At 34.3% G+C, this 27,719-nt stretch overlaps 1 protein-coding gene across 2 annotated transcripts in view; it reads right to left on the bottom strand.

Annotated features, from left to right (window-relative positions):
• Positions 1-27,719, bottom strand: part of LOC150092760 (CD151 antigen-like) — a 155,974-nt gene that overhangs the window by 12,666 nt on the left and 115,589 nt on the right. The window contains exons 2-3 of one of the 2 annotated variants that reach the window (XM_090414721.1): positions 9,754-9,913; positions 2,997-3,110 (exon numbers count right to left, since the gene is read on the bottom strand). In XM_090414721.1, coding sequence (XP_090270847.1) covers positions 2,997-3,062 — 66 coding nt within the window. In that variant the 5' untranslated portion in view covers positions 3,063-3,110; positions 9,754-9,913. Of the gene's footprint in view, positions 1-2,996; positions 3,116-9,753; positions 9,914-27,719 lie in introns of those variants that run through there. The other variant, XM_090414722.1, reaches the window with a different exon arrangement.

Here is a 27,719-nt window from a genome sequence, read left to right as displayed (position 1 = left end):
ATGTTTATAGACAGTTTAGTGTACACTGGAGCTGTTACCACTAAATTTTACATGGCCCCTGTTTGACTAAGGAAAGTCATCGATTTTTGGACCCACAGGGATAATTTTGATCCCTTTCTCCTTAAAACACTAGCTTCCCCTGTAATAATGCCTTCTCCGCATGACACTAATGATTTGCAGTTAAGCATCCTTTTAGAAGAGTCTAAAATAGTGTTGTCAAATGAAAATGACTAAAAACAGCTAAAAAAAAAAAAAAAAAAAAAAAAATTAAGAATAAAAATTTGAAGCTAAAATTTTAAAAGTAGTAGCTGATACTTTTAAGTTACTTACTTCATTCAAGTTGAAGTGATACTTGCATATAAGTGGATAAATACATCTACCAGGTGGTCTTCTGCACTTAATTCACCCACGTTTTCACTTAGATTTTCAGCTTTATTATATGTCGCCATCGTTCCAATATTACGCAGTGTAGATGCTAGTAAATGATAGTCTGTACAGCATTTGTTGTTACGCCTAGGCCATACTTGACTGACAAAATAGCTGTCAGCATTGGCAATTCCATCTTGTTTCTTAATTTAGTTTTAACTACATTCATGGAACTAAAAATTCGTTCAATTTCCGCATTAGAATTTGGTAGTATTAATAAATTTATTGCACACTGAGCAATTTCTTTAAATGGATTCATTCCAGATGCCTCTTTATATTCTCGTACTTCAGTCCAGAATAGCTCAATGTTTTCTATATTTGTCCATTTATTTAAGTGGATAGTATTGTACTTGTATTCAGCAGCAGCAACGTCTTTTTCTGTTTTCAGCATTATTTCTAAGATGGAAGTTACAGGTTCTTTTATATGTTTTAGGGTATTATTGTCAACAGAAAAAGAAGACATTCTTAAAATATTCAAGTTTTCAGGCAACCTTGCTTAAGCTGTTCGAAGAGATCAAGAAGAAACTGTCTTGCTCTACTTCTAAGATTTCGCTCATCATTTTGCGTTATTTTCTTTTGTATCATCAACTCTGAAATTTTTCTTTCAAATCTGTAACCAAGATTTGGATCCAAATAGTCATCAATCTCTGACTCTAGAGGGTCGACTATGGATGATGGTAGCACTAACATATTAGCAATAGAGCGAATCAAACGAGAAAGGTAATCAAATAATCTCATTTTATCCTCACTGTTAGATTCGAAAATTTTGTTAACTTGCTGAACTTGAACAGGATGCAAAAATAAAAAAAAGGTACAACAGATTCCTTTCATATTTGTATATCTACCACAAAATTTGAGCTTTGTAACATCTCAGTCACACTGACGACTTCGAAGTGAGTTTTTAATTCCAGCCACTGCTGAGAATTCTGTCTACTGCAGGTTCAATGGAGAGCCACCTTGTTGCACAATTGCTTACAATTTTAAGAGCATCATTATTTTCGTTGATAGTTTGATACAGCTCTTTGTATGCTGCTTGTCTTGAAGAATGTGAAAACCACTTATACATTTCGGCAACTAAAAATTCTAATTTTCTTGGGAGAGATTCTGCACAAGTGTGAGACATTGCCAGTTGTAATGAATGGCATACACATCTAATTAAAATTAAGGAGGAAATATATGCCTTCAGTTGTTCATAAATGCCATTATTGACACCAGCCATAACACTGCTGTTGTCTGTACCAATTGCAATGAGATTTTTAAATGTCCAGTTTCTTGGTCAAACGCTCTTTTTTCAGTGCAGCCACAATACCACTAGCGTCACACTTTTCTAGAACCACCACGCTCAGAAATGTATGCATAATTTTGTTGAATTTCTTGCTATAATAGATGGCCATTCCTAAAATCTTATTCACTGTGATATCATTCAATTCGTCTATTAGCAAGCTGAAATTTTCATCTCCAATGTCTGCAATTAGATCTTCAAAATGCTCACTTAGAATATTCTTTACAATTGTAGAATACTTAGTTCGGTGCGTTTTTACCTTTGGCATAATTTGCCTATCTGGGATGATATTTTTTGCAAAGATCTATTAGATGATGAGTGACAACAAAGAAATAATGCTAACCTACCTTCAAAGTTCGCGGTCTCAGACTTTTTCACAAGCATATTTGTAATAGGAACAGCAGCAAGATGTTGCTTAGTTTCGCTATGTTTACAAGTTGACAATATTTAGCAGCTATATCACATTTGCAAAACTTACAGTGGCCTTTTGTAGCGTCACCAGGAACTTCACGCAACCATTTATTAAACATTCCCATTTGCAACCACTCCCATTTTTCTCTTTGCTCATTTTTGAAGAAGGTATACAACACTTTACTGCAACGAATTACGATCAGTCATTGAAAACGTCCCACTCGCTATCGTAACTACCAACCACAACGCCGTGCAAAGACTAATTATAGCTGTGCTATCAACTTTAAGGGAACAAAATGGCAGAATGTTGGGCCACGTGACTGACTGACATCATCATGCGTTTGAAACATGTACGATGCTCGCACCAAATGTACAATACAATTCCTTTCGAATGCGAACATCTGAAAACTTTTAATACAATTTCTTCAATAGTTATAAAGTTATATGCTTAAGTTATAAAAACTAAAATGAGCTGAAACTAGTTCTGAAGGCGCTAGATGCTAGATTAAAAAGTTTGGAGCTAGGGAAGAAAAAAACGTGCTAGATCTAGGCTCCAAAAGAGCTGAATTGGCAACACTGGTCTAAAATAATCCATTATAGGAAATCTATAAACTACGTATCTGTCTAAACGTTTGATTGGTGGGCTTAAACACCTTAGACCGAGTGAGTTTGAGTGAAGATGAAGTAGTCGTTCTCATTACGAAGGTCTCACCATCCGAAAACAAGACAGCAACTGCATTATATATACATACATCTATTTACAGATTTCTGCTGCGAGGATCCTAATAATGATTTTTTAATTTTAAAAATTCGAACATATATACATACCCACACAGTATATATAATTTTATATATATATATAAAATGAAATACTTACCCAGAATATTAGATTAAAGGCGATTAGAACACCTTTCGCGCATTTGGCGCCACAACTCAAAGCCATTACTGAACAGAGTAAACTGCTCCGTGTCCTAATGACGGTGGCAGTATTCTAAAAAATAAATATGCAAACTGAGATAGGAGTCAATATATACAGTCAAACTTCAGTAATTGGAATCTTAGAAATAAACTTTTCAGTTATAGAAATACCCGATATTTAATATCAACACGAATTATAACAAATTACAAACTTTGGTAATAAAATTTGTAAACAATTAAAATCCGAGATAACTTAATATTAATCTTAAGTTAATTCGGATAACAATTCATTATCGATTGTATTATTTGGATTAAAAAACTAGCCTCAAATTTAAAATCTCATAACTTTAATTATTTTGTTCCGTATATTACTCTAGACTTTGCCAAACTTTTTTTTAAAAAATAGTCAAGTATTAATAATTGATTAACACACATGGCTGTCACTGATTTCTAGCATTTTGAATGCATCGCATTATTTTTTTTAAAAAAAAATAAACACTCCAAATAAATGATGATTACCAATTAAAATCTTTGGTGTCTCTTCCAGAAAAGCTGGTGTATATTATGAAATTTATCCGAATAATATCAGAAAGATTAACATTAGAAAAATTAACCTAATGTTTGGTTGCGACTTGGTTTCAACAGGCCACTAAGCCTAACATATTTGAATGCGAAATGAAAATAATGTCGATCAGAGGTAGGCAACCTTTGTAATATGAAGAGTGCAATATAAAATTTGAAAATTATGGGTTAAAATACTTTGTTTACAAAGTATTTTATATTTGCACTGATGGCGGGAGTGATTCAACAAACACACATACTAAAAAACAAAGGGTTCTAACAACGTTTAGAAATGGTGTGAAGGGTAGCGAGAGCGGTTGCATTGACAACGTCAACAACTCAAACTACTTATGATCAGTGGCCTCTCGTCTTAATAGGCACAAATAAAGCACTTTTCAATAATTTCTCTGAGTGCGCACTATTCACTGCGGAGGCTGCGTTGCCGACGTCTGATGTAGACCATTCTAGAACACCTTTACAACAGGCTCTTTGAAATCGTAGGAAGTACTACTTTATTGAATGTTTAAAATAATAATCGTGACGAAGTAGTTCCCAAAATTATTTCATACGCAATCAGAAATCACTCATTCAATTTAATGGGAGAGATTTCAACTAATCGCTTAATGTATTACAGAAATTCTAGTGAGGCCTGGCACGAGAAACTCCCAGTGAAGTAATGTTATTAGTCTTTTCTAAAGTGTGACATGATTGTGACGGAATTGCCCTTGCAGTCAAAGGGTGGATGTTAAAAATCCGATCGTAGTTTTAAACTCAAATTCCCGTAGAGTCCATGCATTGTGTGTTGTCATCCCTTTAAACCAATGAGTTTAACTCGACGTTTTATTTTAAATGTAGAGCAAGGAAATAAGTGAAAAATGGAATTGTTTATGCTTTAGTATCTTGTTCGTTAAATCCAATGGAACATCAAACAAACAGGAGTTTTAGTAAAGACAAAATACTGAATTTGTCTGAATTATGTTTGCTCTTTAGATCAGCGTTACTGCATAATTTAATCCGCATTAAGATGTACGACAGGTTGCACTCTTTCTTTGGTAGGATTCACATATTTCTGATCATATGGTAACACCTGTTTCACAGTAGTATAAAACTAGAGATGTTCTGATCTCATAATAAAAAGTTCAGCATTCTCGTAGCTCTTCTTGCTTTGTCATACCTCATCCACAGAAGTTCCATTTTCGTGTAAAATTGTTAAATATTTGAAAATGTTTATTCTTTCTACCGTTTCTCTATCCAGTTAATAGGCTAGTTTCATCCCCCCCTACCATTCTGCTCTGAAAAATTACAATAACTTCCGATAGATGGCAGCAATTTCTCTAAACGACTAAAGAACTTGAAAGGTTTACAGAGTAGAAAGTAGTCAACGAGAACTGATGACCTCTGAACAACGATCGTGCTTTTAAAAGACAGTGGAGCTTCTGCCATCACTGTCTCAGCACCGCTAGAATGCACTGAATTATAAAACATTCCCAAAGGGGGATGACGGCCACTATTCTCTAATAAGCCGTAGGTATTTTAGAACATGACTCGATTCACTTGTTTTAGATTGCAGTAAGCGACTACTAAACGTTATTTTATGTCAGTATGTATTTGAAAAAAGAATGCACAAGTCTTCTATAATGCGAACTAAAAAATAAAATAAAATAATAACTTGATTTTTGAAAATTGCAACAACTTCTAGATTGAAGCCGATCATACGCTTGGCAATTTCTCATTCTACTCACAATGAACTTTGGACGAATTAACTACTGATAGTAATAAAAGAAAATGTGAAAGGTTTCCTGAACAAAAGAAAGTAGCTTAAACTAGGAATTCATAATGGAAGATATTACATAATGTACAGAGGACGACTGAATTTTTACTTAATGATAATTTCTAATTGGAACGTTTATTCACAAGCTGAAAAATGAAAATATGCGAAAAAAAAATGATAATACAAACAGAAATATAAAATCATTAAACAAAAAAAGAAAAAAAAATCCTTTTGCCGCCCAAAATAAACCTTTTGCGGGTGGGAATCACTTAAAAATTATTCTGCCTGACCAAAAAATTAGACTGACCTTTATATCGTGTATGGTCTTCTTGACTTCATAGCAGCTCGAATTCGACTAGTATTTGAATACCATCTAGCGCAGCGCTTCCCAAACTGTGGGCAGCGGCCCCCTTAGGGGCCGTAGGTTTTGTTGAGGGGGCCGTGAAATAATGAAAACAAATTTAAAATGTTTTAAGACTAAGTAGATTTTTTTTTATTTTAAAAGAAACGTATTTAACTTTTATTATTTCTTTTTTGTTATTTTTTATATTTTAATGGAAAAATTCACACATTGGTGTTGGTTCACAAACTTTGCTTCCTGCGTATTTCGGCGCTTAATGAATATTAGTACATATTGCTTATTCATATGTTTCATTTCAAAGCAGTGGTTAATTGTATTTACTTCGAATGCTCTCCAGGGAAGCTCCAAATCTTCCTGTCCTTTTCATCACAGGTTCGTAATCAGGGACTGTTGATATTGACTTTATATACATATCAAAACTCGTTTTATATTATCACTGTCATCCGAGCTAGTTTTCTGTTACCAATAAAAGTTTCACATATACTTCACACATCAAAAAAAGCTTAAACAAGTTCATGTGGGGAGATAGTAACTTACTTGCAGTACATGCCCTCCCTAACAGCCACTACACTTCAGGGGCAATAAAAACAAGTACTTTTATTATGCCAGTGAATAAGGTATGAGGAGTCTGTGTAATATATTTCTCAACAAATAGTGCAATTAGAGACAACTGGGATAAAAGCACACTAATTAATGAATCACGTGTTCCCTCATACAGAAACTATGCTGTATAGACTGAAACAAAACCATATGTTGCACCGGCAAACACAGTATCTAACTAAAAACTATTGTTATTAATTAGATGTGTGCGAGTTCGATTTCCCAAGGCAGCAATAAAATTCAACCGAACGTGTTAAAATTGAAGTGTTAAAATTCGTAAAAATGTTAAAACTAAGTAATATATATATATATATATATATATATATATATATATAATGAATATTATGGCAGTTTCACATATCGAATTCGGTTGAAGAGAGTTAGCATTTCAACTCAATTGTCAGCTATGCTTTTATCTTTCAGTTGCGTGATCTTTTGTTATTACCATACCAATCATATGCACGTTTTAATAACCTGCCTTTGCTGTCTGTTTCGCGTTAGGCTTAATTACCGTAAAGGGAGAAAAGTCACAAAAGAGAAAACTGTTCCTGGTCTGGGGATTCCCTTATTCAGGTAATATTCACTAATTTCATGTTATCAGTCTGTGGTGTGCCAGTTGATCTATTCTACGTTAAAAAAAAATTAACCCCGAGATGGATAAGTGGCTGATAAAAAAATAAAAAAAAAATCCCGCTAACAATCAGAAGAAGCAGAAACAGGTTAAAAAAAAAAAAAAAAAAAACAGTATTTCATATTTTACCAGAACAGCCCGCATCGTCTTCAGAACCAAACGGTAAGAGGCAAAAAATGTAATATTTGCATTTGATTTTTGCAATATTCGCTGTGTATGTTTTGTATTGAATATAAATACAATAAATATTATAATAATATATCTCTCTAAGATTTTTTTTCGAGGGGGGCCCGTGAAATATTTTAATTTTTGCAAAAGGGGCCCTGACATCCAGAAGTTTGGGAAGCACTGATCTAGAGCTACTCTATACCCTTGAAGCTTAACAATAATACCGTTAGGTTTTTTCAGCGGCAAAGTAACGAACTTCGCTCTTGAATAGCAAGGTCTAATATTCCGTGCGTCAGTTGAATTGAAATTTGGAACGGAATGAGCAACAAAGATGACTGACTTCGCCTTAATATTCCCTCAGATCAGTTGCCATTAGCATCGTCAAAACCACTGCTACTTTCACGACGATTTTTTTATGCATATATAACTCCATATCAGAGATTAAAACCTTATAGTATATTTGTCTGTGTTATATGTGAACGTATATATTGTTTCAGAATAGTAGCATTCTGCTATGGTTTTAGAGTTGATTAGCACATTGAAATCCACGTTATGGATTTGAAGGGGACATGTACTTTCCTCCATACGCAGACAAATCCTATCATTTGCGAAATGAGAGACTTGGATTACTCTGATCGAAGTATATTTTCTTTAGGTTTCGACAGTTTGATTTAATCCTGGCTTCCGAAATCAGAAACGAAGCATTTCTCTCTATACGACTGAAGTCGCTTTGGAATGATTATGACCAATCGCTGTCAGGCCAATTGCACTTCATAGATCTTAATAGATTCTCTTTAAAAGTTCTTTCAACCCAAAATTCGATTACAGTTGCTTATCTCATTAAAACCGTTCTGAGGTGTTGCTATAGACATTCGTGCACTTTGCATCTCTGTCTAAGTGAAATTGATTTTGGTTATTTCAGAAATGTTTTCAACTTCAAGTGCAACACGAATCTCATAATTAGAATATGGAATTAGATCTGATCAAGTGTATTTTAGCAGTTCAATTAAGTTTATAGAATATTAATCATACACAATCAAATGTTGTATCACCGAATACCGCTAGACTGTAGCTTGTCGGTAGACAAAAATATGAGTTCGAATTTCAGGAGATGAAATACCATCGATCTTAAATAATGTATTTATATTTTAAGAGAAGTAAGTAGTTTCTTCGTACCCAGTGCAGGTGCTTTAACACTGTTAGCAACAAGGAGAGATCATATCTGGGATACACGGATATTGAACAGCTGCTTCATTTCCTCACTTTGCAGAAGATTTAAAAGCCCCCCCCCCCCCCACGATACCTAAGTCATTACTAAATAAAAGAAAGAAAAAGCTGTCCTTGAAATTGTAGAAGACACGAAGCAGAAATAATCGAAATGTAACGAATGATTAATTGGTATTTTCCAGATGGCTCTATTTGACTTTGAGTTTTTATTCTTGACTTTTGTTGTCCTTCATACGTCATAGATTGAATTTCATTTTATTAGGTTTCCTGACCTGCGGAAGCTAACCGTCGAAGAGTGAAAATTTGATTGACTCATTGTAGTGGCCACTAGATTTCACGACATAGTTCTGGTGACTTTAGAAAGCTCAAAGAAATAGTTCTTTGATAGCAAACTGTTTCCTGCAGCTGTGCGATACATGGGAAAACGCCATTTAGCGTTAATGTATCTTTCTTCCGGGTGTCCTTGACCTAGTTTTAGAACCTCGTAGGAAAGCTATTAAAGATCGCAAGCACTTAAAACTATCTCCGTAGAGACTCCGCTATGAGAATTATCTCATAAAAACAAACAACGATAATTAGAAATCTCCTTTGTGGCCGATAAGGGAGGTTACAAATGGGATTGTTTCCCTTTACGAAGACGCCATTTACTGTTCACTGAGTGGAAAATTATTCATGAAACCGAAAAATGTAAATATCGAATTAATTTCAGCTGTTTCAAGGACATCAAGATATAAATCAACAGTCTCTCCGAACTTATTTTATTCTTCTCATCTATCAGACTTAGATTATCAAGTGCCAGTTGTAGGTGTATTTTTGGCAGTGAAAGCGCGAAGATATATATATATATATATATATATATATATAGAGAGAGAGATAATTAGTTTTATATTATAAATAGCAAATGACTGTAGACACTCAAAAAGTTGTGTTCTGTCACATTATTCATGTATACGAAATGTTTATGCTATATGTGTTGTAGCCAACTGTGATTAAAAGAATCCAACTGATGGGCTCTCCAAATAAATCTATTAAACAAAGGGGTAATTATAATGTTAAATCGCTTTCCCCCAATACACAGAATTATGACAAAAATATTTGTGAACCCAAGAGTGGTTAACGAATGAAAAGTTCGTTATTGCCTTGTATGCATACGAAGGTGTCTTTGCAGGTTACTGAAATACAATACAGTTTAAAATTGTTCAGAGTTGAATTTTCCATTTATCTGTGACATTTTCTCGAGAAAATGTTGTGATCTCTGACAAATTTACTTAAATCCGATTAATGCGCGTGTCAAAAAAATGTATAGCATGTTTATGACACAACGATCGGGACAACCGAAAGTTTGCGTTACAATCGGTGTGCAGCAAAATTGAATAACCAGATAGACATATACTTACGTTTAAAAAAAATGAGATGGAAGGCTTAGGTGACAGGTGAGGAGATCACCTGTCACTTTAGTCAAGAGAGCAACAATAACTAGAGGAGCGTGCAAAGGGAATAAAAGTCAGAGCCTGAGGACTGTTTGTGCCAACATGAGGGCTTTGTCTTGATATATACCTAGAAGAGAAAGGAGATTTAATTATGTAATATTGGTTCTCGAGCATCCATTAACTGTATGATTATAAAAGTGGTTATAATGAAGCGTTATAAATAAATAAGATGGTAAATATAAATACCAAATAGTGCACAATCAATATTCTGGATGCAAAGGTCATATGCTATACGATTGGTTGAAATACGCTGCTTAATGCGATAGATAAATGCATGTCAGGAAGGCTGAGTTGCAAATCGTATTACCTAATAGAAAGATGGTCGTTATCATCTCCATCATGCAGAGAGCATGACTAAAACGTTAGTTGCTTAGCACCCGCTGTAACTTTCACCAAGCGTCACTCGACAACTGAATGACGTCATAGCGCAACAATGTTAGTCTATTATGAGGATTGGTAAGGATTTTAGGACAGAGCTCAGGGCGTGGAAAAAGGTGTTTTATTCATGTTGATTTGTACCTCCTGGCTCAGGTACAGAACAAACCTTATGCGTGTTACAAATAAGTGATTTCTTTAGTATGTTCAAAATTTTAAGATCATTAATAACAGTATTATTAATGTAGAAGATTGTATTATATTACAATGTGAAGTATGAAAATAAAATTTGGGATACTTAATGTATTAGAACCATTTATTAGAACCAGCGAATAAGAGTTAATTGTCCTTCCTAATTCATTAAGTTCTTTCGAAATCAATTTCGCATTGAAAAAATGCAGACGAGTTTTACAATGCTGACACTCGAGAACCACATAACAGAGGAAACGTAATTATTTGATTATACTTAATTAAAAACAAAATTAATTAAAAAGCAAACAAACGAAAAACAATTTTCTGATCATGGTAACTTTTAGATGATAGCAGAAAGATGTAAGCATAACCTCTTGCCACGTGGAAACATAACATCCGCATTTAGCAAATATTATTCTTAGCACACAAAAAAATATTTCAACCAGAATGGCTTTTAAGTATTATTCAAATACGATTTTTCTTCATTTAAGTGAAATGAAATCCGGATCTTTAATACTATCAAAGCTCTTTTCAACCTCGCGGCGAAATGGATAATTAAAAACAATGCACAAAAGTCAATAACGTATAAAAATAATTGCCTTCATTGGATATCTGAAAGATAATTGGGCTAGAAAACGAAAAAGAATTCGTTCAGTTTTAGGGCAGAACATATTTAGTGTCAGGTTCAAGCGAAAAGAAGATTTAGAGGCTGTTATCGTGTTTACTGCTTAATAACAATATTATTAATGAGATTATGACGTGGGCTTAAAAGTTCTGACTTGTAAACAAACTGAAAATCCAGCTTGCGATAAAATAAATGAACATGCATTACAACAATTTTTCCATTCTTAGCTGAAAACCGATATGCGTTCCATTTTGTACAATCGCATATCACGCTAACATGCAGTCGTACATAATCATTTGTGGTTGCTACAAAAGAATATTATACACACGGTATGAATTATTTGGAAACGAGTAACACGAAGCATTATTACTACATCTATACTAATAAATAGGTGCGCAGTTTCTCATTCAATTAAACTAGTTGTTTGCTTGATGCTGTGTGACCTCAATTCACGAACAGGGCCTAGACATGTGCGAGGCTAATGATACGTGACATTCTACTCTTATAATAAAGAAATATAGCAAACAATAACAAATAATAATTGGCGACTGTGCATAAGATTTTAAATGTCTAGAATTTTACGATTTCTAATGCATATTCAAAAGACAAGTTTGCTAGTTAATTTCCTTTCATATTCACTTGCATTCGTTGCTAAGCAACCGTTTCGTGTTTTAAGTATAGTTGTAACCTTAACACCTATTAAATGATGGTTATATTTCATATAATTTTAAGTTCTAAGCAAAAAGAAAATCTTTTATACTTGGCGTAATTCTTCCGTGTTTCCATAGCAACAGATTGTGCTGCCATCTGTCACGTAGAAGAAGAATAGTTTGTATGGTCAGGTATGAAATATGTTTTGCATATTTTCAAAAACTTCTGCATTTGAGTGTAGTGTGCGCCATAAATATGAGAACTATGCATTTAAAAATAAAATAAGAAATATTTTGGCTTACACAAGCGCTAGTAAATAAAATGCTAAATTACCTTTTCTTTGAAAGTCACATTTCTTTGTTTCTCTTCCAAATTAGCGAATATATTCAAAACAACAACACATTAATATTATTTAAACTAACAAAATCTGATTTGCGTTTATTCAATGCAGCACTATGGAAGTTAATTATTATTTTTTTTTTTTTTTTGTTAAAGCTTAATGGATTTCGCAGAACAATCGTAGCATTCCGACTATTTACAAATCACATATAATTTTTATAAATGCGAAATATATTATTCTGTTTGATTTTTCTTTCACCATGTTGCATTTTCAGAAGCCAACTGAAGTTCAATACCAAAGAAACCCGTTAACAGCTTATTACATTTCTCAGTTTATGGAAGTGATGGTTCTCAAAATGATCCAACTTTGAATTTGATGAAGTTGCTATTGATCATTGGGCACGTAGGATTCTTAACCGTTCATAATCTTTTCGGAAACATTTCTAATAAATATTGGCACAGACATCCATTTACAATAAGAGCTTTTTTTTTTTTTTTTTTCATATCAGAAAATGATTTTACGCGGAAATTGAAAAACCTACGAATAAGAAAGGCACCTTGGATTTCTTAGGAACTCTTTACATATTATCTAAAGAAAAGACATTTTCGACAAAGGAAATAAAAGGAATGAATGTTTTGATACACAATCGTACACATCTAAAGAGAAAATTCTTTCGGTGCAAACTGATCCCACGGCATTCTGTTCCAATAGTGTTTCATATGCTGCTACTGGGAAATACATATGGGACATTGAAAGAAAGATGTATTCCGAATTTCTGATTTCTTGTACACAAGAAATCAGAACTCGTCGGGTCCTATTTCGCTTAATGTTTGTGTTTCTTGCAAATCGATACTGACAATAGACTGTTTCCACGTGCTCTTCGAGGTACCTCCTATACCAAACGGAAGGCTGATCGTTCACAAGGAATACTTCAGAGAAATTATTATTTTTTTAAAATGAAACTAGAGCGGGTAGCCTAAAATGTTTGTATTTTGAGAACAAAATTTTCAAAACTTTTCATGTAATCCAAAGATTAAGATGAGGCAAAGATAAAAAGTAACACGAACGGAAAAAAAAATACTAAATTACTATTGGCCAAATAACAATCTAAATGGAAATATCCTTCATAAGATGTAGTAAGGAAAGTTACACCAGCTTTCAAAAATCGTAACACAATAAAACAGTAACAGGTAAGAATAAATGGATTGCATACTATGGTGAATTTTGACCAAACTAAGCTGAATTAGCCAATATTTAACTTCTGAAAAGGCCAACGTTTCTAAAATTCATCTGTGCGTGTGTTAATATATGACATGATCAGTAAGAAAACACGGATGCTCTTTGCTGTTTGTAATGTTAACATGCTTAAAACTTTAAATCGCATAGAATTTGATAAAAAAATCTGTTGAAATGAATTTTATCAAAAACAATAAAGATTTGTATTTAAGTTTTATCGATCTGGAAAAGGCATATGACAAGGTGCCAAGAGAGAAGCTATTCAATACGCTGCAGTTATATGGTGTCAATAGGGCATTATATCAAGCAATACTTAGAATTGAAGTATAGGAAGATGGTTTAATGTTAAATCTGGTGTGAGACAAGGATGTACATTATCCCCTCTGTTATTCATTATCTATATGGATTACATTATGAAGGAAAGTGGTATTAAAGCTGATTTCAAAATTGGAGATGTTAATGTCAGCTCCTTGCTTTATGCGGATGATGTTATACTTCTAAATAAATCCGCTACAAGTCTGCAAGATTCCCTGACTAAATTGAATAAATGTTGTAATAGATATGGTATGAAGGTCAGCAATAACAAGACAAAGATAATGAAAATAGGAAGAAGCAGTGAAAATATCAGCTGTTGTGAATGGAGAACCTGTGGAACAAGTAAAACATTTCAGCTACTTAGGCACGATTTTTAGTGAAGATGGTAAATTAAACATGGAAATAGACAACAGAATCAGCAAAGCTGGTATGGTGGGAAGTCAATTGAATAAATTCATATGGAATAAGAGAGAAATTAGTCGGAACACTAAATTAGCTGGATACAAGACAATGTTCAAACCAGTTTTAACTTATGAATCTGAGAGCTGGGTCAGAAGTAAAACACTTGACCAAAGACTAGAGACTGCAGATATGAGAATTCGGAGAAAGATTATAGGCATGAAAAGATGGCATCAGTGGCAATATCATATTAAAAACGAGGATATTAGGAAAGAACTTGCCACTGTCAGCATCCATGAATGTGTTAGTAGAGCTAATCTCAGGTCACTTAAACAGAATGGGCGAGGAAAGATTAGCAAAACAAGTGTTCTCTGCCAGGTTGGCAGGAAAACGACCCAGAGGAAGACCAAGATATAGGTGGATTGATAGTAAAGAGTGCCTTAAAAGACGGAAATATAAGATGTATATGGCAGGAATTCGATGATGATGATAATAATAATGAAAAGAAAAAGGAAATACAGCGATTTGTCTATATGAACTCTTTTCCCGGTTACTTTGTCCCCCCCCCATTTTTTTAAAGATTCGGCTATTAAATTATACATTACTTAAATCAGAAAACCGTCAAACTAATCAGAATCATTCGAAGAATATTTGCAGCCCAGCTTGTTGAAAGCAAGTTCCACGAATAATACTCTACCATATTGAGCCAGCAAGGTTCAATATGGTCTTGAGTTCAATAAGCCTACCGGAATCTCTGATTTCCATTCCAGCCCACAAAACTGACAAACTGGTGAGAATAACAGACATAAATGGCCTCAGTCTTTGCTGTTGATCCTTAATTCCAAACAACTCAACTCGAGAGGACAGTACCCAGTTGCACTTGAGTTTGCCGAATTATACTTCTGAAAGAAAACATGCTAGGTCAGTGTATTTAAATATATGATTTTACATTCTACTGGACTTAATTTTGACGTATTCTACGTAACCTTATATTACCCGCCTTGGAAGGGACTACTCCTTTGGCTCTTTCGAAACCACCGCCAACTAGTGGCAGTTGTTGGCGGTGGTTGTATCAGAAATTAGCCATGCCTGTTGAAAATTGGTGTGATATTCATATAAGTTTGACTGAGAATGGTCTCAGGAATATCAACTCTGTATTGACAAAGTCGTCGGACACCAAGTATGTAGAAAGAAAGATAGAAGTAAAATTAACCAAAAAGAATAAGGCGTGTAAAATTTTTATTTATATTGGGAAGGGATTTAGAATATTACTGTTTTGATAATAAAACTAAAAATCAAATAGATGAATCTGTTTAGATATGTCTTTTTTGTACGTTTGCAAGATATTGGTGTTTGTTTATTATGGTTGGCAGGATGGCTTAATATGACGATGGTATTTCACCGAGCACATGTTTCATTTTGAAAAAGAAAAAAAAAGCACGAGTACTTGATGGTTATGGAGTTGGATACTTGTTTCATTGCGTTGACCTCCATAGGGACATGTTACCATAGTGTTTCCGTTTATCTATCACTAACAGCATAGTAATTGTTTCAAGAAAATATTTCTCTTAGGACTTATTTAATTAAAATTGCTTCTTGTTTACCGAAAAAGAACTATTAGACGTCTTAAAATACATCTGAAAGAAAAAAACACTTAAGTGTATGCGTGTTTGTGGTGAGGAAAAAAGAAGTCAATTCCCTTGAGATACCTTTGTTTCCATCACTCCAGTTGGGATAACACACTTCTTGCAAGGAAAGAATACATCGATCAGAGTGATTACCCAACGGACAAGTCTGCAGTATGTCAGAGCAGTGGTTCTCAAAGAAGGATCGCTAATCCTCTAGAGATTCGCGAAATGTTTCGGGGAATTCTCAAAAGGAAGGTTTGAATAGTCGATAAAGTAGTCGTAAATAAAAAATTTATTCACTTATAAGAAAATAACCTAATTACAGGTGTTTTCAAGTATATATTTCAAGAGAGCCAACGCTTCTGTTCTATTACTGGAGTTAATTAATTCAACAGGGAAATTGCAAACGATCATGCCTCAAAGCCAAGGTCACTTCAAGCCATTAGCTGAGAACACTGGGTTTCATTTTACGTATAGCAAGAAAATGTCGTGCAGACATAACTAAAAAAACCTGGGTTCAAATTCCTTTCAGGGCAGGAAGTACCTTTTCTAAGGACTTTGAGTGAAGGGGAGTTAGTTGATCTTATACCAAAGTTGTAGAGTTTCTCCTCTCGGAAAAGAAAGAACAAGTTTTTATTTCACTGGTGAAAATCAGAGACTTATTACACTGCCTTATAGCCCCAATTCCAAACTAATACATAATTGAAAGCGGCCTAACACTGTTTCTGATTGGTTAAATCCATTCATTTCGGCTATCCACAGTTCCCCAATTTTCTTAAGCACTTCTGTTTGGTTATATATCATCCATTTGAATATATTTAATGACATTTTCATCATTTTGCCTAATCATTACTTCGTGCTTTCCTGTTTTATTCTAATGTTTTGGTTCTGAATTTATTGAAGATAATGGATCTAACGGTGTGTGAAAATCTTACAGTCCAGTCATGATTTCAATTTCTTTCTCTCTCTCCTTGCTACGTGGGCCTGATTAGAAGTCAAGAACGTCGTTTGAATTTCTTTGCTTGTGGATGTTGAGAGTGGAAAGATGCGATGTTTGCATACCGAGGACCTTAAGATGCGATTATATTTTTATGCCACTGTTCATATCTAAAATTAAGCAATCCGATCACTCTTCACGCACTGCTGCAAATTCATTCCATCAAGCACTTCCAGTTAATTTGAACCGAATCTAAAGTAAACACTCAGCCGTTCTCTCGGAAAGATGAATTGCGATGAGCTGTGAGGAATAACGATGCAATCAATTTTATTTTTACAGACGATTTTCTTTTTACTTGAAGAAATAGTTGAAGGGAGCTAAAGAAATGTTTTAAAACGGAAAACTTCGAGTAAAATGAAATTGAAGTGAACAAAAAAAACGAATTAACAGCGTAATGACATGTGCGGGATCTGCTAAAAAAATAAAGGCAAACGAAACAAGAAATTAAAATAATTTCCTGGCATTTTAAAAGCCTCATCTCTTTCGTCTTTCCTGTTTTACTTTTATAACATGCTTTGGTAACATTTGCTTATAATAATATAACTTGAAATTTAAAAAAAAAAATGATTACATAGCTTTCTTCTCTTTAATAAGTTTAATAGAAGAGGCTGTACGAAAAAAAAAAAAAAAAAAAAATTTTCCTGGTTTTCCCTTTCAGTCGTTTCCTGAAAGGCGATTTTGTAGGCATTGTCCACAAAGTATTCCTGGTAAGATTTTTACAGGGTAGTTCACCACTACTTTCCCCAACCGCCACAATTTTATCCGGGCTCTGGACCGGCATATGGCTGGGACGTATTCATGACTGTAATCCATGTGTGTTCACGGGACCGGCTTACCTGTTCTGAGGGACGAAAAACCTCTATCACCTATGAGACCGGTTAACTCACTTTTCGTCGAAAGAGACCAGATGAAGGTTCCATACGTCACTGACGGGAATCGAAGCCAGGTCTTTGCGACCAAAGGGCTTCGCCTATAGCCAGTGGTGGCGAATCTTTTTATGTGCGCTTGCAAAAAATTTACAAATCGAGTTGATGTTCCGGACAGTTTTAATTAGGGGAAAAATTAATCTAACTTAATTTATTTATAACATTTATTTATTTATAATATTTTATAAATAAAAATATTGTATATATAAATAAAAAAATCCTGTCAAATACCTTTGCAAAGGCATTTGACAGGATTCCACCCGGAACTCTTGCATAAATTAGAGCAAATGGGTGTGGATCCGAAGCTGGTGATTGGGATTAGAGGTTGGCTGGTGGATAGATATCCAAGAGTGGTTTGTGGAGGAGCTGAGTCCAAGAGAATGCAGGTGACTAGTGGTGTACCTCAGGGCTCAGTGCATGGTCCTCTATTGTTTAATTTGTACATCAATAATATTGGGAATACTTCGAAAGGAAATATCCACTTGTTTGCTGATGATGCCAAATTAAGAAGAGCGATAGTCAATTCATATGTAGATATCTCGCAGGATGACTTAAATAGGCTGACAATATGGACTAAGGTAAATGGCTGTCAGTTTAACGTGGCTAAGTGTAAGGTGAAATCACATGCTGTTCACTATATTGATGAAACTGAACTGCAAGAAGTTGACGAGACAAGGGACTTGGGAGTTATTGTGGACAGAGAACTTAAGTTGAAAGGGCATATTTCAAAGATTGCCAAACACATCACATCAAATTACATGGTTGTTGAAGAACACACTAACAAGCAGGGATAGGGAAGTTATTGTTCCACTTTATAAGGCATTAATAAGACCGCATTTGGGTTATTGTGCACAGATCAGCTGACCTGGATTTCTTGGTGAAGAAGAAATGGTGGAGAGGATTCAGAGGCAAGTTACAAAGATTATTGCAGGTCTGTGGGATGTTCCCTACCAGGATAGATTGAAGATCTGTGGGCTCCAAAAACTAGCTGATAGACGTAGCAGAGGAGATATGATAGAAGCATATAAATTATTAAAGGAATTTTATAGGATTGATACTGATGACTAAGACCAGTGCAGGAAGGAAGAGAATGAGGGGCCATTCCTGGAGATTATATAAGAGTGTGGTTAACAAGGGTGTTAGGACTAGATTTTTTGCTTGGAAGGTTATGAATGTTTCATCTGTGAATGAATTTAAGGAGAAGTATGATAGGTATTGTGTAAATAATGTTTAGTGTATCAATGTGGGGTCTCCTGCAATGAATCTTTTGTCTCCATGAAGACATAATAATAATAATATTTATTATATATAAATTTATAATATTATTCAGTGTAAGATTGATTATATTATTAAATTTATTTTAATGATGTTGGTTTGAAAAAAATTAGTGAGAAAAATATTTATGCATTGTAACTCACTATAGAAGTTAGCTGAGCAGGGGAAGTAGCAGAAAGATGCCAACGGCGAAACGCTTACCGTATTTACTCGAATATAACTTGCCCTCGCGTATAACTCGCGCTCCTGATTTTACTTTACGAAAAAAAAAAAAAAAAGACATTAAAAAGTGTTGCATATATTTCGCACTCGAAAAATGTTGAAACATATTCACGTCGAGGCGATAGTAACTTGCTCCCTCGGTTAACAACACGCCCTCTCCAACAGTCATAATACTGCAGATGCAAGAAAAGCAAGTAGTTTTGTTGTATCCCTGAATAAGGTACAGATCCTTTTGTAGTGTGTAATATATTTCTCAAATAGTGCAATTAGAGACAGCTGGAATAAAAACGGCGCTAACTAGTGAATCACATGCCCCCCCCCCCTCTCTCTCTCTCTCTCTCATACACACACCCAGAAACTATGCTGTATAGACCATATGCTGCACAGAAACACAATATCTAACTAAAAACTATTGTCCAATTTTTCAATTAAACGAAATAAGTTTGTTGTATTGCATTTGAAATTCTCGATGTCATTATTAACTAACTTCAAATAAAATTCTACCACGAATTGAAATATGCCATATAATGCATGTGTGAGTTCGCTTGCCAGCTGAAACGCAAACAAGCAGCAATAAAATCAACCAAGGGTTGAAACTTTGTGTGAGTTGAGCCCGCCAGTAATGAGAAGTGCCTATCATGAATGTGTTAAAACTTAAGAAATATGACAGCTTCAGATGTTATGGAATTCGATTGAAGAGAATTAGCATTTCAACTCAACAACTGTCGGTTGCTTGTGTCTTTGGGTCGCGTGATCTATCTTTTGTTAATACCGCACCAATCATATGCACGTCTTCATAGCTGCTTGTTGTAAAACAAAATTTAACTCGAACGTATTGTAACAATTAAAAAAAGGCTGAATAATTTATAAACTTATAAAAGGATATCACCTTTAAATCGTTGACGTACCAGCAAAATTCTTAGACGTGCCCCCCGCCCCCTCTGGCACACGTGCCATAGGTTCGCCATCTAGGGTCTATACTGACTGAGCTACGGAGGCTCAAAAGAAAACTTTATACGGAAATAATTGATAAACTAGTTATTCAAAACTTAAATTAGAAGAGCTCTTAGAATAGACTAATTCGGTAGCCTTATAGAATGTATGCTTAGAAAAGAAAACAACCAAGAGTAGAGTTAGTGAAAAAAGTATGAAGCATTGACGATATTTGCGCTTAAAACGCAACTTAGAAATATGAATGCACGGCTCACAGACCCACTTTGCACCTGTTGCAGACTGTAATTACACCACAATCCCCCTCGTTTCTAAACGAAAAGCTTGTCAAGTTTTCGCTTCAGAAATTTTAAATAAGTATTTTTCTGCAAATTAGACATTCTAAGCTTTCATTTGAAATCTTTCCAGTTCGATTGTATAACATTAGCTGGTCAAAAATGACCTTGGAAGATTATAATGACCGATGTGTTAATAACGGATCTAAGTTCCTCTGAGGATTACCAGTACTGACTTATTGAAATAACCGATTTATCTATTGCACAGATCTGTTTTCCTGGAAACAGTTTCAAGGCACGATACCTTACACGTAAGCCATAGAAGCAAACAATCATTGCATGAAATAAATGTGTCACATTAAAAATGAGCTCTTACCGACTTCTGTAAATTCTTATACTGCTATAATTGAACCGATTCCATCAGACTTTTAACTGTTCACCATTCCTTCCTAACCCTCTCTTCATTTTTTCTTATTCCTCTATTCCGTTCTATGATTTATATCCGTATTCTCTGCTTCTGTCACTGAAAGGTATTCCCTTATCGGCATCTCGATTCCATCTTTGTTTCCCATCCTTTGATTTATCTGAGCGAAGGGTGCTACGAGCGTTAAGAGACCTGTTACTCTGACAACCTATAAGTCACACACGAAGGAAGTTTATCTTAACACAGCGGGCGTGGGCTACCACGCCCTGCCTTATCTTTCAAGTAAGTGAAATGTGTGCTTGCAAGCAGTCTTAGGAAAAGCACGGCATGAACAGTATTCTTTGGTCTTCTCACACATGCTTACAGTAAGGATAATGTAGTGTATGCTTCTTGGTGACTATTTGCCAATCTGTTATATTCTGTTTCTTCAGACTATGCACGTATTAAGCAAAAGCTGGATTTATTTCCAAAAAGACTGTCCAGGGAATAAAGAATATTTATGTTTAAAATATGATTGTGGCGATTTTCTTGCAGACGGAAATATTCTAGCAAAAGATTGTTAACATTTTTCATGAGGCAGTTTATCTTCTGTCAAATGCTTTTTCTTTTCTTGTTAGCTTTTTATGTATTACAGCTGGACATTCTCAACGGATTTAGTGTAAATTCAACTCAAGATCTTTACACGAAAACTACTATTGATAATTATTTGAAAAAAAAAATCGATTAGTTTTATATGATGAAGTATTTCCCTTAAATGTTTCCCCGAAATTTTTCTATCGCATTTATGACCAACTTCTAGTTTGACCGAAGTTTCATGTTACGATTTCTATCAGTCTTGAGAATAATCAGGACCATCTAATGGGACTATATAAGGGAAAGGCAGTAAACGAGGGGGGGGTACTGGAAAGTTCTGATAAACACTAGAACAAAGATGATATTGAAGCAATTGATATAACCACAAGAAATAACATACTAGTAGCCGAGTTATGAACGTTTTTTACTATTTATTCAAATATTTTTTTTCAGAACGACAAACTGAAAATTGGTAAGAAAAAGTACTTTTTAAACCATATTAAGAAGGGTTTCTTTGTACATAGTTTTTCCAGAAAAAAATCTTTACATATATTGTCTAAAACTAGACAATTAATTCTTCTAGAACCGCCATACTTAAAATAATCGAACTGAATTAAATTTGTGGGATTCCTTGCCAATAAAGAAAAGTTGAATAACAAAAACTAACTCCTTTAGAGACGTTAAATCCAAAACTTTCAGTCACCGAGATTGCAGTGAAATTTAAGTGTTGGAAATTTTCAGGACTGGTCTAACAAAATTAAAGCTGTCATCACGATAAGTTTACATGACAGCCATTGAAAACAATATCACGTTCGACAAGGAACTCGCCAAAATAAATGCACTGAAAGCTGTGAAATAGTTTGGCTTTTCATCGGCAACGTTTATTGTCATAAAAAAAAGGTAAGCGAGAAGAAGTTTGTTTGAAAACATAAAGAGAACATGTTTGCACGAGATTATTCAAGTGGTTGTGACGTGGGAAAATGAAAAGCCCACGCACACGTCGGGTTGAATGTAATTTTCATTGCCTTTTCCTGCACGTGATAATGAAGATTAATAGCAACTCGCAGAACCTCACTACGAAAATGTACAAAAAAAGAAAGGTGCTTAATTATACTATCTGAGGGAGAAAATAACGCAAGATTTCACATCGCTCAATGTTTCCTGTTCAAGTATGAAGGGAGTTGTGAAAAATCGATGGGGGTTTGAGAATGCGCGTGCAGCTGAGTCCTTTTCTGCTTTGTCTTCCTTCTAGAATGGAAAACATTGAGAACGTATGGCAATATTAAAGTGAATACGATATTTTTATTGTTTCTTTGTTTATGAATCTCAAAGTATTTTCATCTAATTTCGTTTAACGTCCTCCATGTCATTTTTTTTTTTTGAGCGTCGAGGGACAAATGGAATCATCATAAATAGTCAAAACCAGTAAATCTGAAGGCTCAAAACAAATCAGAATTCAATTTTTGCACAGTTTCACGACTTTGATCATTGTTCAAATCAAAATATGGATTGCGTCCCATTACGGTTTTTCCTTCTTTAAAACGACCGAAACGTTCAGGCCTTATGTGCATCTCACAGCAGCAACTTCATATGCTATTTTTTTTAGCACATCACGTTTCATTACTTGCTGTGAGAATTTTAAGAAGGCGATTAATATAAACATACTACTGTGCAGGACTTCGCACAATTCATCACGAAACAAAAAACAAGATTATATTTATTGGATTACCGGAACAAACTGCACTGCACCTATGGTAATTGATAAGCTGTTTAAGCATTAAAGCTCGTGAGAACCATGTTGTGATCCATTTATTTGTACGTATTCAGAAAGTTTATATTTTCTGAATATACTGGGTCGCAATTCACATATTTATAATTTAATATATGCCAGAATTTCGTTTTGATTTAAAAGCACAGGAAAGCTAATAAAGGCGCATGAGATACAATATTAAACTTCTTTTTTTTTTTTTTTTTTGTAGAAACGTGAGAGCTTCCTTCCTTTAGTTTTAGAAGGGGTGGAATGAATATATACCAGAGAAGCCAGACTTCACTTTATAAAGGAAAGTCGACATTTATTCAGTTTTGTAAGACCAATTTACTTCGATTTTTCACTATTATTTATTTCAAAATATAAATATTAATTTTGAATTATTATAAAGAATAGGCGTTTCGATTTTATTTAACTAATATTTACGATGGTTTTTCGATCGTATTTTCTTGAGGTAGGGATGATCGCCAATATCACTGCTCCCTTGAGTGAATAGCATCCATTTGCTTTTTGTCACGCTTCTAGAGGGCAGGTGTGGCAGTTATTTGACTTGGAAAGGTCTGGGTTGGAATCTTTTGGACCTAAGCAACCTCCATAGCCACTTTGTAACCAAAAGGTAAGTTAGCTGATCGGAGAAGTGTCTCAGAAACTGATTTTTCATGCAGAAAAAGGAATTAATCGGCCATGGAACACACGCAATTAACAAACATAATACACCGAACCTATTAGCAATTAATTATGTCTGTTAATTGCGACTAGTGCTAATACAAAAGCACATCAGGTTAAAAGATACACAAACAAGGAGAAAAAATCCCAAATATATAAAGCCAACAATAATACTTACACACTTTTATAGATTTTGTAAGAACGGATATAAATATAAATAAATAGCTACAGTTGAAAATTTACTGGACTAACAACACGATCAAGTCTCCCATGAAAACAATAAGAGATTTTTTTTCTTTTCTTTAGCTTCGATTCGTTGTCTTTATGCTAAGAACTTTCATCCCATAAAGATCACGTTCCTGATCCGGTCCGCTGAACTAAAGCTTGCATCACTTCATTGCAGAAATGTTTCTAACTGCACCATACTTGGGCCAAGTCCAAAATCTATACAATGTAGAGGAAAATACGATGTAAGAGAATTCAAGCACCAAAGATAAATGCAACCAGTCATACATCTATACTCAACCAAGATTTTGGAAGTAATATAAATCTTCCACGCCAAAGTCGTGTAGTTTAGTGGACAAGTGGAAGACGTTGGTTTCGAACATCCCATTAAGGTTCTAGAAGGGTTACCATTTCTCAGCCATAAATGTTGCTGAACTTCGCAATATCCGTTGATGCTACTCAATATCTGAGCCGTCATGTCTATCAACAACTCTTCCCCCCCCCCCTCCGAATGTATTGTAAAAGCTTCTTAAATATTTGTTTTCATCTGATGAGAGAGACCATTGCAATGCGACTAACAGTTGTAGGATGTTATTTTCACTAAAAGTAACATTTTATATCAATTAAAATAATGTTAAATTCCTGTATATGAGCTCCTGTGTACACGCAGTGAATAAAATGTTATTTGCTCAAGCACCCATTTCTTCATGATACACAGCCACAGGAGAGCTACTCAATATCTGCTTGGGTACGTTCAGTTTAGTTTTTGTTTGAAGTCAATTTTGTGTTGCATCGAAATGGACTGCTATTATGTGTGTCTCGTCCATTGAAGCATTGATCTTCCTGAAGTCAGACGATATTATACAGGGTGTTTGAAAAAGAATGTCCCGATTTGAAAATTGTATATCTCTGCAACCACGAACCACAAATAAATGAGACTTATACCATATGAACGGCCTTGGCCAAGAGTTTGATATAATTGTTATAAATCAAATTATATAATAAATATGATTATTTGCAATCGGGTTTTTTTGAAACACCCTGTATTTGCAAGAGTGCGCTCGCAATTTGTAAATATGCAAAACATCAACTAATCCGTAGTTGATGTTTAGGGATTCTTATTTGCAGCTGTTCAGGTCAGAAAGCAGAGTTATTGTTAAAGTGTGGGATACTTAATAAAAAAACTGAGCAACTAAAATCTCATAAGTGACCTCAAAGGATCACTACTGAACTCATCACTCCTGACCTGAATCACTCCAGGACAGGAAACTCAGCAGTGTCTCCACTCAGTAACAGGTAACCCCCCCCCCCACACACACACACATAATTCACGAACGGCTTTTTATTTTCCAGGTGGAACTCTTAGCGTAACTTTTTTTTTTTTGAAATTGATTGTCATCAACGATAGCAGAGTTCAGGGCTATCGATGACTTGTAAGACGTTAAGGGTAAGAACACATACCACCATCTTGTGAAGCTAAACCCTAACGCTCGTGTTGTTGTGTGAAATAGCGAGTTCTACGTTCGATAATGTTGAGTTCCATCATAACTTTCTAAATATGCTGCACACCTGTTAAATGTTTTAAAACTTCCATAGGATTACAATGGTCATTCAAGCTAATTTAAAATTGTGGTAGCTGTTCAGATCTGTAGTATGGAGTTTCGCATTTATAAGTAAAAATCAGAAATAGTTGAAGAAAGAGCGCAAAAGGCTTCTTTCAAAAGCAATGTTTAACCCTCCTAAGACTTGTGCCTGGTGTCCGATTAGAACTAACGGTTCGAAACAGCGGTTGAACCAGTAAAATATCACTCAAATTGGAGACATCTTGGTAGAGTTCGTGTCTTTTTAAGTGGCGCCTTATCAAGGCAACTAAGATGCTAAACATTTAGCTTTCTGAATAAATCAATTTAGAAGCTTTTAAGTTTTAAAATATTTGGCTTTGAAATGAATTTGTAGCACTCTTTTTTTTAACAAGAATGGGAATTAGAATTTTAAACGTTGAGCTTTTCTCTTTCTCAACGAGAAAGAACTAATGAAATCTTTCCATAAGTATAAACATGAATTATTTAGTACTTTTATTTCTCTTATTCTTAATTCACGCATCTTTATGGGGGCCCCTTTTAATAAATTAGGACTCGCCGTTTTTAAACATAAAATCATTAACGAGCATTTAACAATAGGGCACTTAACACAAAAAGAAACGAAACCTCCTGATAAGTAATATTTATTATACACTTTCTTTACGTGTTAATTATACAAATATTTGAAAACAAGCATTTAATACACGTCTAAAGACCCAAGAAATGGATAATTATTTAAGAATTAAGTGTTTCGTTTCCTTATTGACTTGAACAAAAGGCTATATTTATTTTAAAAAATCACAGCTACTTGTACGAAATGAGCTGGGTGCTACTTTTTATTTACAGATGAAGGTTTCTTTTATGTTCATCAAAGACGTCATCCTTAAATAATTAAGACAAGCGCAAATTTTGATTAAAGCCCTTGGACAACTTATCATAAAGGGTTTATTGTTTCTTGTTGAAAAGTGGTGTGAACGAACTCGAATTCCTTGTTTAAAAATGGCGAGATGCATTCAAATTAAGTAATAACCCGTTTTAAGATGCATCAAGACAAAGCAAAATAAAGAAAACTATGAATTACTGTCAGATTTTCTTAGGCTGAAAAAAATGTTGAGGCATTTTTAAAAATAAAACTACAGAACTTAAGGTTAAAACTTAAGATCAAGTTTCTGATTACAACAAACGTTGTTTAAAACAGGAAAATGTACAACATGACATTAACAAATACGAATGTGCTAGTAGAACTATAAAACATTTTCACCATCGTCCCTTAGTTGAATTCGCACTTCCTGAAGTTTTTACATCACTGATATGTTCTTTGCTTCTATCTTTGAGTTTACGTAGAAAATCATTGCATTAGCAATTGGGAAACCAAAATCATACCTTTTAATTAAAAAGATCACTTTAGGATTAGACGTATGCGTTGTGTGCATCAGAAAATTATAAAAAAATCGTCATGCCAGGAATATGTAAGATTACTCGGTCAAATGCTAATATTACATACTAAATTATAACATTCATATGAATAACTATGGTGTAATTGTACTTTATTTAAATCAAAATGCTAACTATGAAATTGTAGTTAATTGCATACGTTTTTTTGCTAATCATAGCTAGTAATGAACTAAAAATACACGTTTTCTCTAATGTTTCTGTAATGTCGTCGATGTGTGTCGCTTTTATACACACAGGTTTGTTTCAAATATAAACGGCAGCTTAAACTTCAAGATAATTGAAAATACAAAAATAGGTCTTATTTTACAAGACAGAAATAACACTTGGCTTCTCACAATTTAAAAGAGAAATTAAACATTTATTCGCTATACTGGAGATATTATGTATTGTTGAGAGTGCGCGTAGACAATTTACAAATCCAATTTATCCCACTTTAGCTGTTTTTTTTTTTTTTTTTGTCGGCATTAACATTTATCTGAGAACCTGAAAATGATTTCTATGTCACAAAGAAATAAGGGTCAAATATCAACACGGATTCAACTCGAAAAATGATATAAACTTTCCTTTTGACCATCTTAGTCAATTAGGCTTTCTACTTTAAATATTAATCTAAAAATAAGAATTTCGTTATTTTTAATGAACGCATGAAAAGTATCCATGGAAAAATATATTACCAAACAGCCTTCGATTGTTGCAATCTCGTTTATTGCCAGTCAAGTAAACGGTGACTTAAGTTGATGTGCACTACACTAGTCAGACACACAATTAACTACTA

This window comes from Typopeltis vanoorti, chromosome 25, assembly GCF_054136105.1.
Source record: "Typopeltis vanoorti isolate ZY-2024b chromosome 25, IOZ_Tvanoo_1.0, whole genome shotgun sequence".
NCBI classification, from domain to species: domain Eukaryota; kingdom Metazoa; phylum Arthropoda; class Arachnida; order Uropygi; family Thelyphonidae; genus Typopeltis; species Typopeltis vanoorti.
The sequence above is the reverse complement of the archived record's forward strand: the minus strand, read 5'-3'. Positions and strand labels throughout refer to the sequence as shown.